This window comes from Rhinopithecus roxellana, chromosome 4 (assembly GCF_007565055.1).
Source record: "Rhinopithecus roxellana isolate Shanxi Qingling chromosome 4, ASM756505v1, whole genome shotgun sequence".
In the NCBI taxonomy this organism is placed as follows: domain Eukaryota; kingdom Metazoa; phylum Chordata; class Mammalia; order Primates; family Cercopithecidae; genus Rhinopithecus; species Rhinopithecus roxellana.
In genome coordinates, this window is record NC_044552.1 from 29,717,828 (window position 1) to 29,732,548 (window position 14,721).

At 41.9% G+C, this 14,721-nt stretch overlaps 1 protein-coding gene across 5 annotated transcripts in view; it reads left to right on the forward strand.

Moving 5' to 3' along the window:
- Positions 1-9,787, forward strand: part of MAPK14 (mitogen-activated protein kinase 14) — an 85,971-nt gene extending 76,184 nt beyond the window's left edge. For 4 of the 5 annotated variants that reach the window (XM_010389673.2, XM_010389674.2, XM_010389675.2 and 1 more), the window contains 3 exons: positions 1,128-1,206; positions 6,021-6,194; positions 6,957-9,787. In XM_010389673.2, the coding sequence (XP_010387975.1) occupies positions 1,128-1,206; positions 6,021-6,194; positions 6,957-7,024 (321 nt within the window). In that variant the 3' untranslated portion in view covers positions 7,025-9,787. Of the gene's footprint in view, positions 1-1,127; positions 1,207-6,020; positions 6,195-6,956 lie in introns of those variants that run through there. The other variant, XM_010389677.2, reaches the window with a different exon arrangement.
- The last annotated feature ends 4,934 nt before the right edge of the window (positions 9,788-14,721 follow it).

Here is a 14,721-nt window from a genome sequence, read left to right on the forward strand (position 1 = left end):
AATAAGGTGAACTTGCCCAAGCAACCAGATTTTTTGTTTGTTTTTGTTTTGTTTTAAGACAGGATCTCACTCTGTCACCCCAGCTGGAGTGCGGTGGCACAATCTTAGCTCACTGGAACCTCCACCTCCTGGGCTCAAGCTTCCTGGGCTCCATCTCCCTGCTCAAGTGATCCTCTTACCTCAGCCTCCCAAGTAGCTGGGACCACAGGCATGCATCACCATGCCTGGCTAATTTTTTGTATTTTTGGAGACAAGTTTTCACCATGTTACCCAGGCTGGTCTCAAAGTCCTGGGCTCAAGTGATCCGCCCTCTTGGCCTCCCAAAGTGCTGGGATTACAGGCGTGAGTCACCATGCCTGGGCAACCAGAACTTTTTATAACCTTGTGTGTGTGTGTGTGTGTAAACGTAAATATACATACATACCTTTACTGTTGGATTGTATTAAAACAAATTTTTAAAAGGTGGTTAAGATAGACAGCAGACTTTGCTTTTCTCTGAAGGTGATAGTGGGATAGCAGATAATGTTTCTTGAACTCTCACTTGGAACCAAGTACTGTGTTAAGAAAGTACTAGGTTTGTTATCTCTAATCTTCACTCCAAACCTGTGAGGTAGGACTATTATATTAAGTTTATATTAACTTTTTTGTTACCAGTGTTACTTTGTTAGCAAGGTTTAATATTGATGTCCTTTGATGTGCTAAGAGCACCTACTGAAGTCAGCACAATCAAAAGACTGCTGGTCCAAGACTTACTTTGGGAATACCAACCCTTCTACCAATTTTAGCTGTTTGAGAAGGCTGTCTCAGAAAGGGCTACTTCTTACATATCTCGGCCTCAGTTTTTAAACTTCTCATCCTGTGATCAGAAAGCTGATGAAAGAGAATTTGATGAGTATTCTCGTTCACTTGAAATGCAACTGTGAGCGACAGCAGGAATAAAGAAGGTGATGATCGTAACTAGGAAGTTAGGATGGCAGTAAGGGAGAAGTTTTATCAAAGACAGTTATAAACATTGGAGTTAGTGGACTTTGTCAGTTAACACTCGTTCCTTAGCAGGACCAAGATTCTTTCTTTGAGAGAAGTAACATTATTGAACAAAGTAATTCTGAAAACCCTTGTTTTTTCAGGCAAGAAACTATATTCAGTCTTTGACTCAGATGCCGAAGATGAACTTTGCGAATGTATTTATTGGTGCCAATCCCCTGGGTAAGTTGACCATATCCTCACCTCATGGATATTGAATTGGTTATGATATAAATTGGAGATTTGAAGAATTTCTCCTTTTGACCAAATAAAGTACCATTAGTTGAATCTTGGAAGGTGATAAATATGGCTTTTATTATCTATTTGTGTTGTCAGATTTTTTTTTTTAATTATATAAGATGCTTATATGTTTAAATGATCACAGACCTTGGGGTTGGGAGAATGGGCAGGTACAGTGGAGAAAGGAGAGAAAGTAACAGGAATGTTGAGAGAAAAGATTGGAGAGGCAGGAAGAAGCAGATACAGAAGAAAGCTGTAGCTTGTTCACAACTGCTGTGGATTCATGGTGTCCCTGAGTGGAGGACAGAAACCACTGAAGTGCAGGTGGGTGTTTAGAGGACCCACCCAGGAACTCCCTGCAGGGTGCTCTGCTCTATTGGTAGCTGCCGTTGCTACAGATCCTGTCATCTTCCACACTCATGAACTTTTCCCCTCCCTTATTCTTTCTCTGCCCCTCAGAGGTGTAACCATCCTCTCCTCTTTGTGGAGCTTATTTGCTACCTAAACTTAAAGAAATGACTTCATATGCCTTCAAGATCCTTGGCAGAGGGAAGTGATGGTGGCAGCTGAAGATATGTGTTGCCTTGGCTAAAAAAGGAATTGCTTTATTATTATTATTGTTGTTATTTTTTTTGGTAGTGTCAGGGTCTCAGTCTGTTACCCAGGCTAGAGTACAGTGGCACAATCATGGCTCACTGCAAGCTTGAACTCCTGGGCTCCAATGATCCTCCTGCCTCAGCCTCCCACATAGCTAGGACTACAGGCATGCATCCCCATGCCTGGCTAATTTTTTAAAGAATTATTTGTAGAGACAGGGTCTCACCATCTACTAATCTTTGTCTCCTGGGCTCATGCAATCTGCCCACCTCAACTTCCAAAAGTGCTGGGATTCAGATGTGAGCCACCATGCCTGGCTGACTATGTTCTTTGAAGGGGAGGACTGATGTGTGATTCAGATGGTCCCTAAAAGCTGCTTTGCCTGAGCCTCATTCCCTGACTCTAGAAGAGGGCAGTGGACAGTGCTGTTTAATGGTAGACACAGAAAGATCAGACCAGGACCTCCCTACAATAGGGAAGGGAGCTATGCTATGATAACGAGTATAATCCGCCTTCTCACTTTTCTTAAGATTGTATTGTGTGGTATGTTTTAAAATCTCACTGCATTTCTTTGCATCTGTGTGGGTCATGTGTCTTCTTAAGGGTCTTGGCAGCTATGCTTCAGGTTTAGTTTTATCTTTTTGAGGGCCGACAGCCATGCTGACCTCTTTAGAAGCTGGGGTGAAGGCTTGGTGATTTTACCATTTTAAGTACTTCATCCATAGTGGTTATGGAGAGGAATTTTAGTGTTGCTGTGATAATTCTTACAATAGCAGAGATGCTCATGCTCTTTGAAGTATTGGGCAGTTGTGGATGAGTTTGTGTCAGCCTTGGAGATGGAGAGTATGTCATATCTCAGCTGGGTTGCTCTCCTGTCCAAGGATGAATCCACAGTCTCATCAGGGATAGGTACGATTCTACTGAGATTGGTTTAGGTTTGCATCTGCCCTGGCATGCTCTAATTGACTTTGTATGATTTATTTGAGCTGTATTATCTAGTTCAAGGGTCTGTGAGAAGCTCTCTTTGAGCCTTAAGTACTACAGGATGTTGGGAAAAGATGTTGTGTTCTTTCTTTTTTTTTTTTTTTTTTTGAGACAGAGTCTAGCTCTGTCGCCCAGGCTGCAGTGCAGTGGCACGATCTTGGCTCATTACAAGCTCCGCCTCCTGGGTTCAAGTGATTCTTCTGCCCCAGCCTCCCGAGTAGCTGCGACAGCAAGTGTGTGCCACCACGCCTGGCTAATTTTTTCTATCTTTAGTAGAGACTAGGTTTCACCGTGTTAGTCAGGATGGTCTCAATCTCCTGACCTTGTGATCTGCCCGCCTTGGCCTCCCAAAGTGCTGGGATTAGAGGCTTGAGCCACCGCGCCCGGCCCGTTGTGTTCTTTCTTGTCTGTCATTCTGTTCTGAATTTGTCCAGAACAGCCCTAAGCCCTAAGTTTTAGACAGGGCAGGCAGTACTCACTGACACCCTCTTAATGGACTCAGAAAGATTTGTTAATTCATTTTTTAGTGGGAGAGGGGAGATATTTGTGTTCCAGCAGCTTATTTATGTCACATAGCTCCTGATAGGTCTTCCCATTCTTTGAAATCATGACGTTGAAACCGCCAAAAGAACTAGATACTACTTTGCTAATGAGTTGAAAGGAGGCTTTGGTCCATCTGGTGCTCAGCACTGTACTTCTCAGCATTTAAACGTGCCTTACAGCCCATTGCCAAACAGTGATGTCATATAGAGGTTCCCCTTGCCGGGCAGATGGAGTACAGTGTTACTGTCACAAGCTCATGCCCAGCATATTAACTGAGCAGGAACATGCCAGCAATATAAATATTAACAGCTCTGTTTCGTCAGCCACTGACTTTGTTTCACTGCTATTCCCAAAACATGAATTAAAACTTAAATTACCCCTTGATGTTAGTGTGTATATTTATCTGTCAAGATTTTTTTTTTTTTTTAAGAGATAGCATCTCACTCTGTCACCCAGGTTGGAGTATAGTGGCACAGTCATGGTTCACTAAAACCTCGAGCTCTTGCATTTAAGTGATCTTTCCTCTTCCCTATCCCAAGTAGCTGAGACTACAGGCGCATAACACCATGCCCAGCTAATAATATCTTTGAGGAATCTTTTTCTTACCCTTGACCTTATTGATTATAAGAACATGGTAGTTTTTACCCTAGGGGTAATAGAGACTTGTCATATAATCTGTGTTCAATTGTAAAATCAACAGCTGATAAGGTTTCTTTTTCTAAGAAGAGAAGACCATCAGAAGAATATATGTATATATAATCCAGGCATTCACCTAGTACTGTACTTTAAAGTGTAAACTAATGAACTTGAATTGACACATGAATATTCACTTTGTTTCTGTATCCCCCTGAAGCCCATATTTCTCCAGTGGATTACTCTGGAATTCAAGCTGTAGGACAGGGGTGTTTTACAGCCTCTAGTATACACAGCAGTCGATCTCCATAGGAAGCTGTCCTCTTCACTATTCACCCCCACCCACTCCACATTTAAGAAGTAATTTGCAAAGTCTCAAAAGCCTATTTCACCACAGTGGTAACTGGTTATATGGCAGTATTTATCCTCCCAAGTGCTGCCATGCTGAAAGACAAAAATACTCATTTGAAATATAGAGTTAGACAAATCACCATTTTGTAACCCCTTATGAAAGAAATAATTGCTTTTGGAAAGGAAACCCAGTGAATGCAAAAAGCCATAAGTGAAAGGAACAGATATTTATTTGGTACCGAAATATCCCACAGATTACTTGCTTTCGTCAAAGGGAAAACATCTTAACCCAGTGATCAATTTTAGCTCATTAGCAGTGGGACAGATGGCCTTAATGCACTATCACGTGCATGGCATCACCTGTATTTTTGCTGAAAATGTTTAACCTGATTCTTACCATAATTTTTGACCTAACTTCTGGTTTTTGGGAAGTACAGGGGATAGTGGAAAGCAGGGTGTAGACACATGACAGCAAAAGAAGCAAAATCAGACACATCCCGAGAAACGGTCATTCTCAGGACAACCAGAGGGTCTCTTCAGATCAAAATCGGGAAAGAACAGGGCTTAGAAGTAAGGAGATTATTCTAGACTAAGGGAGACTAAAGAAATCCAGTCAGTTGCAGTGCATGGCCCCTAATTGAATCCTGGTTTGAACAAACTAGTTCTAAAAGATAACGTTGGAATAATTGGAGAAATTTTAACATGAACTGGATTTTAGATGATATTTAGAAATTATTTGTCAGAGATGATAACAGTATTATGATTATATAGCAAGGTGTCTTTGTGTTGAAATATTTGGGGAGGGTAAAGTATCATGTCTATAATTTTATTTTAAAACAGTTCAGAAAAACATATAAATCCATACAAAAATGTTCATTGTTGAATCTGTATGCTGGGCATATGAGTGTTCACTTTATCCTTGTTTTTACTTTTCTGTTTCTGTATATTTGAACTTTTTCATAGTGAAATTTTTTAAAATAAAATTCCCTTTGATTTTAATACCATGTCTCACCCCCATCACCATGTAAAACCCCCAGTTTATTCACTGTTTGAAGATCTGTTTGATGAATATTTATTTGTCTTATGTTAGTAAATAAACAGCGAAGGGGGACAAAAAACAACAACAACAACAAACACACAAAATACAGTCCTGCCTACCTATTCTAGATTACTGTAGCGGTAGACTTTTGTTTTTATACAGTTTGACTACACTGGTAGCAGTTTGACATTGACATTCCACAAAAGCCTGTTCAAACACAATCCTAGTCATTTAAAAAAATTCTTCTTTAGTAACATGTTCTTTAAAAATACAAAATACAGGAGGAGGGTGAGGGTTGAGAAATAACCTGTTGGGTACAATGTTCACTATTTGGTTATTGGGCACACTGGAAGCCCAGTCCCCATCAGTGAGACCCATGTGACAAATGTGCATGTGTACCCCCGAATCAAAAATAAAATAAAAAATTTTAAACATACAAAATACAGATACACATGCGTAAAGGAGAAAAGGGCCAATATATCCTAGAGTAGGTATTTTTGGAGGAGAATTCTTTGTTTGGATATGAAGGGTCAAAACTGTTTGCTTAATAAGGCATACTTTTTTGTAACATGTTAAAAACTATTTTCCTTCCTGTCTATGGTACTGATAGCTGTCGACTTGCTGGAGAAGATGCTTGTATTGGACTCAGATAAGAGAATTACAGCAGCCCAAGCCCTTGCACATGCCTACTTTGCTCAGTACCACGATCCTGATGATGAACCAGTGGCCGATCCTTATGATCAGTCCTTTGAAAGCAGGGACCTCCTTATAGATGAGTGGAAAAGTAAGTCCTAAGGGTAGGATTAACATCTTGTACCACTAACCAAAAGCGGTGGGAAAAATAAAAACTGAATGGTCATAACCAACTTGCTAAAGCTTGTAGTTGAGGTCTGTAATGCAGAATGAATATGTTCTCTGGTGGAAAGTGTTGTAGACAGTGATACGCTCTGGACCTTAGAGATACTTACGTCTGGTCTGATTTTATGCACAGCCCCTCACATACAGGAGCTTTGCATGGAGATTTGAGGTTTTGAGAGTCATTGCATTTACAACATCTCTCTGAGCTAAGTAAAGAATAGGATATTTTTACAGTTTTACAATTAGTAGAACTGGGGCAAAGAGAATCTATGTCTTATCAGTTCTTAGAACTAGTTAGGGACATAGCCAGGAATGGAACCCGTGTATCCTGTGTCCAGTCCCATATTCTTTCCATAAAACACAAGTTCAGAACTCCAGTGAAATCCAAAGAGCCAAGACCATCTGTTGCCGTAGCTTGTGAGAGTGCTCTTTCATTCTTGAGCACTTCCATAGAGAGCTTAAGAGGCACTCAGCAATGAAAAACATGAAGAAAAAAAAGGTTCTTTTCTATGTCCCTTGAACTTCTGTGTGATAACGTGCTCCATTAGGATATTACATACAAGCTGTGAGGTAGCCCATCATACCACTACCTGGACAGGGAGGAAGGATCTTGAGTGAAGTCAGAGTGCTCGCCAGCAAAGAGAACAGCCTAAACTCTCACGTCTTACTTTTCCTTCCCGATGTCTAGGCCTGACCTATGATGAAGTCGTCAGCTTTGTGCCACCGCCCCTCGACCAAGAAGAGATGGAGTCCTGAGCACCTGGTTTCTGTTCTGTCGATCCCACTTCACTGTGAGGGGAAGGCCTTTTCATGGGAACTCTCCAAATATCATTCAAGTGCCTCTTGTTGCAGAGATTTCCTCCATGGTGGAAGGGGGTGTGTGTGCGTGTTAGTGTGTGTGCATGTGTGTGTCTGTCTTTGTGGGAAGGTAAGACAATATGAACAAACTATGATCACAGTGACTTTACATGAGGTTGTGGATGCTCCGGGGCAGCCTCCACCTTGCTCTTCTTTCTGAGAGTCGGCTCAGGCAGGCAAGCTTCTGTCTTTTTAGGAATATGTTCAATGCAAAGTAAAAAAATATGAATTGTCCCCAATCCTGGTCATACTTTTGCCATTTTGGCTTCTCCTGTGACCCCCACCTTGACGGTAGGGCATAGACTTGACAACATCCCACAGTGGCACAAGAGAAGGCCCACACCTTCTGGTTGCTTCAGACCCGACGCTGTCCCTTAGTGATGCGTACAGCCAAAAAGGACCAGCCGGCTTCTGTGCACTAGCCTGTGATTAACTTGCTTCGTATGGTTCTCAGATCTTGACAGGTGTATTTGAAACTGTAAATATGTTTGTGCCTTAAAAGGAGAGAAGAAAGTGTAGATAGTTAAAAGACTGCAGCTGCTGAAGTTCTGAGCCGGGCAAGTCGAGAGGGTTGTTGGACGGCTGCTTGTGGGCCCGGAGTAACCAGGTAGCCTTCAGAGGCGGTCATGTGTGCATGTGAGTGCATGCGTATATGTGCGTCTCTCTCTCTCCCTCACCCCCAGGTGTTGCCATTTCTCTGCTTACCCTTCACCTTTGGTGCAGAGGTTTCTTGAATATCTGCCCCAGTAGTCAGAAGCAGGTTCTTGATGTCATGTACTTCCTGTGTACTCTATTTCTAGCAGAGTGAGGATGTGTTTGCATGTCTTGCTATTTGAGCATGCACAGCTGCTTGTCCTGCTCTCTTCAGGAGGCCCTGGTGTCAGGCAGGTTTGCCAGTGAAGACTTCTTGGGTAGTTTAGATCCCATGTCACCTCAGCTGATATTATGGCAAGTGACATCATCCTCTCTTCAGCCCCTAGTGCTATTCTGTGTTGAACACAATTGATACTTCAGGTGCTTTTGATGTGAAAATCATGAAAAGAGGAACAGATGGATGTATAGCATTTTCATTCATGCCATCTGTTTTCAACCAACTATTTTTGAGGAGTTATCATGGGAGAAGATCAGGGCTTTTCCCAGAAATATCCCAAACTTCAGAAACAAGTTATTCTCTTCACTCCCAATAACTAATGCTAAGAAATGCTGAAAATCAAAGTAAAAAAGTAAAGCCCATAAGGCCAGAAAACTGCTGTCTTTCTCTAAATATGATTACTTTAAAATAAAACAGTAACAAGGTGTCTTTTCCACTCCTCTATGGAAAAGGGTCTTCTTGGCAGCTTATCATTGACTTCTTGGTTTGGGGAGAAATAAATTTTGTTTCAGAATTTTGTATATTGCAGGAATCCTTTGAGAATGTGATTCCTTTTGATGGGGAGAAAGGGCAAATTATTTTAATATTTTGTATTTTCAACTTTATAAAGATAAAATATCCTCAGGGGTGGAGAAGAGTTGTTTTCATAATTTGCTGAATTTCAGGCATTTTGTTCTACATGAGGACTCATATATTTAAGCCTTTTGTGTAATAAGAAAGTATAAAGTCACTTCCAGTGTTGGCTGTGTGACAGAATCTTGTATTTGGGCCAAGGTGTTTCCATTTCTCAATCAGCGCAGCGATAAACATGCTCCAGAGGGACTGGGTGGACCCCCGAGTCAACTGGAGCAAGAAGGAAGGAGACAGACTGATGTTGATTCCCTCTCAGCCGGGACTCTCCCCCTTTCAAGGAGAGTGAACGTAAAGGCCTCATCTCCTTTATTGCAGTTCAAATCCTCACCATCCACAGCAAGATGAATTTTATCAGCCATGTTTTGGTTGTAAATGCTAGTGTGATTTCCTACAGAAATACTGCTCTGAATATTTTGTAATAAAGGTCTTTGCACATGTGACCACATACGTGTTAGGAGGCTGCATGCTCCGGAAGCCTGGACTCTTAAGCTGGAGCTCTCGAAAGAGCTCTTCGGTTTCTGAGCATAATGCTCCCATCTCCTGATTTCTCTGAACAGAAAACAAAAGAGAGAATGAGGGAAATTGCTATTTTATTTGTATCCATGAACTTGGCTGTAATCAGTTATGCCATATAGGATGTCAGACAATACCACTGGTTAAAATAAAGCCTATTTTTCAAATTCAGTGAGTTTCTCAAGTTTATTATATTTTCCTCTTGTTTTTATTTAATGCACAATATGGCATTATATCAATATCCTTTAAACTGTGACCTGGCATACTTGTCTGACAGATCTTAATATTACTCCTAACATTTGGAAAATGTTGATAAAGCTCCTTAGTTGTACATTTTTTGGTGAAGAGTATCCGGGTCTTTGCTGTGGATGGGTAAAGCAAGGAGCAAATGACGAGGTATTAAGCACTGGGGCCTGTCTTATCTACACTTGAGGGTAAGAGTGGCCAAAATGACAGGGCTCAGCAGACTGTGGCCTGAAGGCCAAATCTGGCCCACCAACCGTTTGGTGTAGTCTGCTAAGAATGGCTTTTACATTTTTAAATGGTTGGGAAAGAAAAACAAAAAGAAGTAGTAGTTTTTTAGCAGGTAAAAAGTAATGTAAAACTTAAATTCCAGTATCCATAAATAAAGTTTTATGAGAATAGAACCATGTTCATCTGTTTATGTATTGTCTGTGGCTGCTTTTGTGCTACAGTGACAGAGGCAAATAGTTGCAGCAGAAACTATAGGACCTCCAAAATGTCAACCATTTACCATCTGCCCCTTTAGAGAAGGCTGCTGACCCTTGGCCCAGGGCTACAGTTTTCTCATCTATACAGTGAAGCTCAAGTTTTCTTCATCTTTGACATTCGAGACTATAAGCCATATATTTTTATTATAAAACTGCCAGAGAGAAGGTTGGGTTTGTGTATATATATGTACATTGTTTGTAAGCTTTTAGGCAAATGTATTTTATGACTGTTTTTCTTAGCTGGCTATGGTCCTTGAAAATACTCTTCAGAATGACTGAATTGCATCACGGGATGAAAGAGCCACTGGGTCTCAGAGCTGATTTCTCAGGGACTTTACTGATGTGCTTCCTTTCTTGGTGTCCTTGGAATGACACCCAGCAGGTGTCCCAGGGTGGACAGTGGGGCTCAGCCTGTGAGGATATTGAGAGCTGGGTTTTTGTCTGGGCCCTGGCTGGCAGCGGGGAATGAAGGCAGTGATAGAAGGCAGACCAAGCATAGTCTCCTTTCCATCCCCAGTGACTTTGTAAGGAGGTGAGAGAAAAGGGCCCCGGTTATTACATGGAGTCCTTTAGCTCCTGTAAGAATCAGACAGTTGTAGGGAGTATTTTGCATTCACATACCAGACATGAGAGCAGCCTTCCTCCTAGGCTTTTGAGAAGAGGGCATGCTTAGCCCAAGGAGAGTTGACACCAGAAAAAGCGCCCCTGAAGTGAAACCACTTAAAATGGGGACCAAAATGTCATAGAATGTGGTGGACACTGGGGGTAGGGGAAGCCTGAATGGAACTTTAATCATGAAAATGGAACATAATGATAAAAGCATGTTCATAAGTTTAAAGATACATTAATTCTGACAAATAAAGAAGGAAATTAAGTTGTTTTTGAAGTGAAACTGATTTTGTATCTTACAATAATCTTACTTGGTTTTTGCAACATGATCATAGAAGGAAGTTTTGCAAAAATATTTGATGGCTTCAGTTTTCAGAGTCTCTTGATATTTTGATATTCACATTCTTTTTTATAAGTATCAGTGATCACCTCCTCAACTTTCCTTTTATTGTTAACTGGTCTGAGTCTGTCACCCACACTTTTAGGGCTTTTGCTTAAGGTTTGAGCAGTTTTCTAGCATTATTCATCAAATCCACCACCATTCGCAAGATTTGTGATTATTGCAATTAAGTTGCATTCTATTTGTGTCATTTGTCATATGCTTACAATATAACCATAGAGACTAACAAAAGACCAGAATACAGTGGGCAGGATAAATACTTTGGCTTCAGGTACTTAGGAAGCAAAGAGAAACTAACTTTTTATAAATAGCTCGTTAATGAATGTTTTCACATGGGGATGACTTTCACTTCTATATACAATTTGGTAGCTGCAAGGACTTGGTTAATGAATATGCAAATAATAAAGACCCCCTTTTATTTATCATGCAGATATGTTTTAATAATGTACATGCCCTTTGAACTTAGCATTTACACTTCTCAGAAGCCTTTAGCCTGAGCAACATAGCTGGGGACTCGACTCTACAAAAATTTTGTTTTGATTACCGGGTGTGGTGGCGCATGCATTGTTAGTCCCAGCTGCTTGGGAGGCTGAGGTGGGAGGATTTGAGCCCAGGAGTTCAAGCCTGCAGTAAGCCATAGTTGTGCCACTGCACTCCAACCTGGGTGACATAGTGAGACCCTGTCTCAACAAAAAAAGGTCTTAAGTGCACAGAGTAGAATGTTTTCAGTGTCACATTCTTTGTACAGCAAAATACTGGAAGTAACCCACATATCTATGAATAAGGACTTGATTGAATAAGATGGTCGTCTGTGCAGTAGAATACCATCCAGCAAGGAGAAAAAGTCAGTGGCAAACTATAGTACCCTGGCCCCCTTTTTTGTTGATAGATAATGCATGGCTAGGAAATGAATATACATTGAACTGTTAGCAACCATCTCTAGGTGGTGGGATTGTGGCCTTTAATTTTTTTTTTTTTTTTTTTGAGATGGAGTCTTGCTCATCGCCCAGGCTGGAGTGCAGTGGCGCGATCTTGGCTCACTGCAAGCTCCGCCTCCCGGGTTCACGCTATTCTCCTGTCTCAGCCTCCCGAGTAGGTGGGACTACAGGCGCCCGCCACCTCGCCCAGCTAATTTTTTGTATTTTTAGTAGAGACGGGGTTTCACTGTGTTAGCCAGGATGACTTCGATCTCCTGACTTCGTGATCTGCCCGTCTCGGCCTCCCAAAGTGCTGGGATTATAGGCATAAGCCACCGCGCCTGGCCAATGGCCTTTACTTTTTATGCTATTTTTGTAATGTATGCCTTTTTTTACACTGAGGGTTTTGTTTGTGATCAGAAGAAACTTTTTCTATTGTTTCTTAATGAGAAAGGTTTAAAGTCTGTGACCTGGAGAACCATTCTCAAATTTCAGTTTTGCCAGGGTAGAGCCTTCCAAGGCAGGAGAACAGTTGCTGGAAAGAAATTGTACCCAGCTGTTAGGCCTCTGGCAAGCAAAGCTGCACCAGTACTTTGTAGCGGGATTCTCCACCCAGCTAGGAGGATTTGGTGGTTTCTTCTTCAGTAGAAGGGTGTATTTTAAGAACCTGAAGCAGGATTTTTCAATGTTGGCACTATTGACATCTCAGACCAGATAAGTATTTGTTGTGGAAGCTGTTCTGTGCAGTGTAGGGTGTTAGGCAGCACCCCTGGCCTCTACTCACTAATGCCGGTAGCACACATGCTCCCTTCCCCCAGTTGGGATAGCCAGATGTCTCCAGATGTTGTTGCCAAATGGCCTCTGGGTAACAAAATCATCCCTGGTTGAAAACCACGAATCTAACACTTCATCCCTCCTAGTCTTGCAGAACACCAAAGCCTCTTTTCTTGAAAAAAAAAAAAAAAAAAAAAAGTTAACACCCAGTAGCCTGTTGTAACTTAAAGAAGTAGTTTGGTAACCGGGCACGGTGGCTCACGCCTGTAATCCCCGCACTTTGGGAGGCCGAGGTGGGTGAATCACCTGAGATCAGGAATTCAAAACCAGCCTGGTCAACATGACGAAACCCTGTCTCTACTAAAAATACAAAAAATTAGCCAGGCTCGGTGGTAGGCGCCTGTAATCCCAGCTACTCAGGAGGCTGAGGCAGGAGAATTGCTTGAACCTGCGAGGTGGGGGTTGCAGTGAGCCGAGATCACACCACGGCACTCCAGCCTGGGCGACAAGAGTGGAATGCCGTTTAAAAAAAAAAAGTAGCTTGGCATCTTGGAGGGAAAGTACAAATTGGAAAGGCCTTTTTAGACTCAAAATATTTTTAGGGGAAAAGGAAGATGGTAGCTTAGAAGAAAATATGTTTGGTACTGAATTAAGGTCATTTCTTTAAAAAAAAAAAAAAAAAAACAGTAGATGTAGATGTTGAGTAAATTAAGTTATCCTTTGTTCAGAACCTCTTTGCCATTATCCACAGACAGAAAATCTGGTAATTAAACTGGGGGTATGACTACAAGATTTTCTTAGACCAGTAATGAAATAACAAACCTCAATGTGCCTGTTGTGGACACCTAAGATACTGGTTAGTCTGCATCTCACAAGTTGACATTGGACATCGAGGCTGTCTTGTTAGGGGGAGTTTGCAGCCTTCTGCATCTGGGAACAGTTCGTGCCTCTGAAGCCAACTGGGAAGAGAGCTCCTGAGGACAAACGGTCCTGAGGCAGTTTCTGGAAAACCCATTATTGAAGCCATAGGCTGTGGTCTAAGTACTCATAGCCAGTGGGATAATGTTATATTGCAGACCTATTTGAGTAGTTCAATTAAGTGCTTTGTTTAGAAGTTATTATAAGTTAAGGAAGTAACCTTCAGTTTTGCAACTAAAAATAAAAATTATGCCACCACCATTTGATTGTCAGTTGCAGCAAAAATTAAGAAGATGTAAAACCACAGACCCAGCCTGGATTCTTAACAAAAACCAGTGGTTCTGAACTCTTACCAGATCCATTACCCTTTGCATAACTAATATTTCATAATACCTCTTTTATAATCCTGAGGTGAGATTCATAGATAATTCACACAATTTCAAAGGAAATATAATGATCGGCTGGGCACGGTAGCTCATGCCTGTAATCCCTGCACTCTGGGAGGCCAAGGCGGGCGAATCACAAAGTCAGGAGGTCGAGACCATCCTGGCTAACACAGTGAAACCCCGTATCTACTAAAAAATACAAAAAAAATTAGCCAAGCACGGTGGAGGGTGCCTGTAGTCCCAGCTACTTGGGAGGCTGAGGCAGGAGAATGGCGTGAACCCGGGAGGCAGAGCTTGCAGTGAGCTGAGATTGTGCCACTGCACACCAGCCTGGGCGACAGAGCGAGACTTGGTCTCAAAAAAAAAAAAAAAAAAGGAAAATATAATGATCTAATATAAATGACAAAGGAAAAATACTAATACATTTCCATATATAAGTGCTGGCTAGGCATGGTGGCTCGCACCTGTAATCCCAGCACTTTGGGAGGCTGAGGCGGGCAGATCACTTGAGGTCAGTTGTTCAGGACGAGCCTGGCCAACATGGTGAAACCCGGCTCTACAGAAAATTTTTAAAAAGTTAACTGGGGCGGGGCACAGTGGCTCACACCTGTAATCACAGCACTTTGGGAGGCTGAGGCAAGTGAATCACTCGCCAGCCTGGCTAACATGGTGAAACCCTATCTCTACTAAAAATACAAAATTAGTACAAAATAGAAAAATTAGTTAGCTGTGGTGGCGCAGGCCTGGGTCCCAGCTACTCAGGAGGCTGAGGCAGGAAAATTGCTTGAACCTGGGAGGCAGAGGTTGCAGTAAGCCGAGATCATGCCACTGCACTCCAGCCTG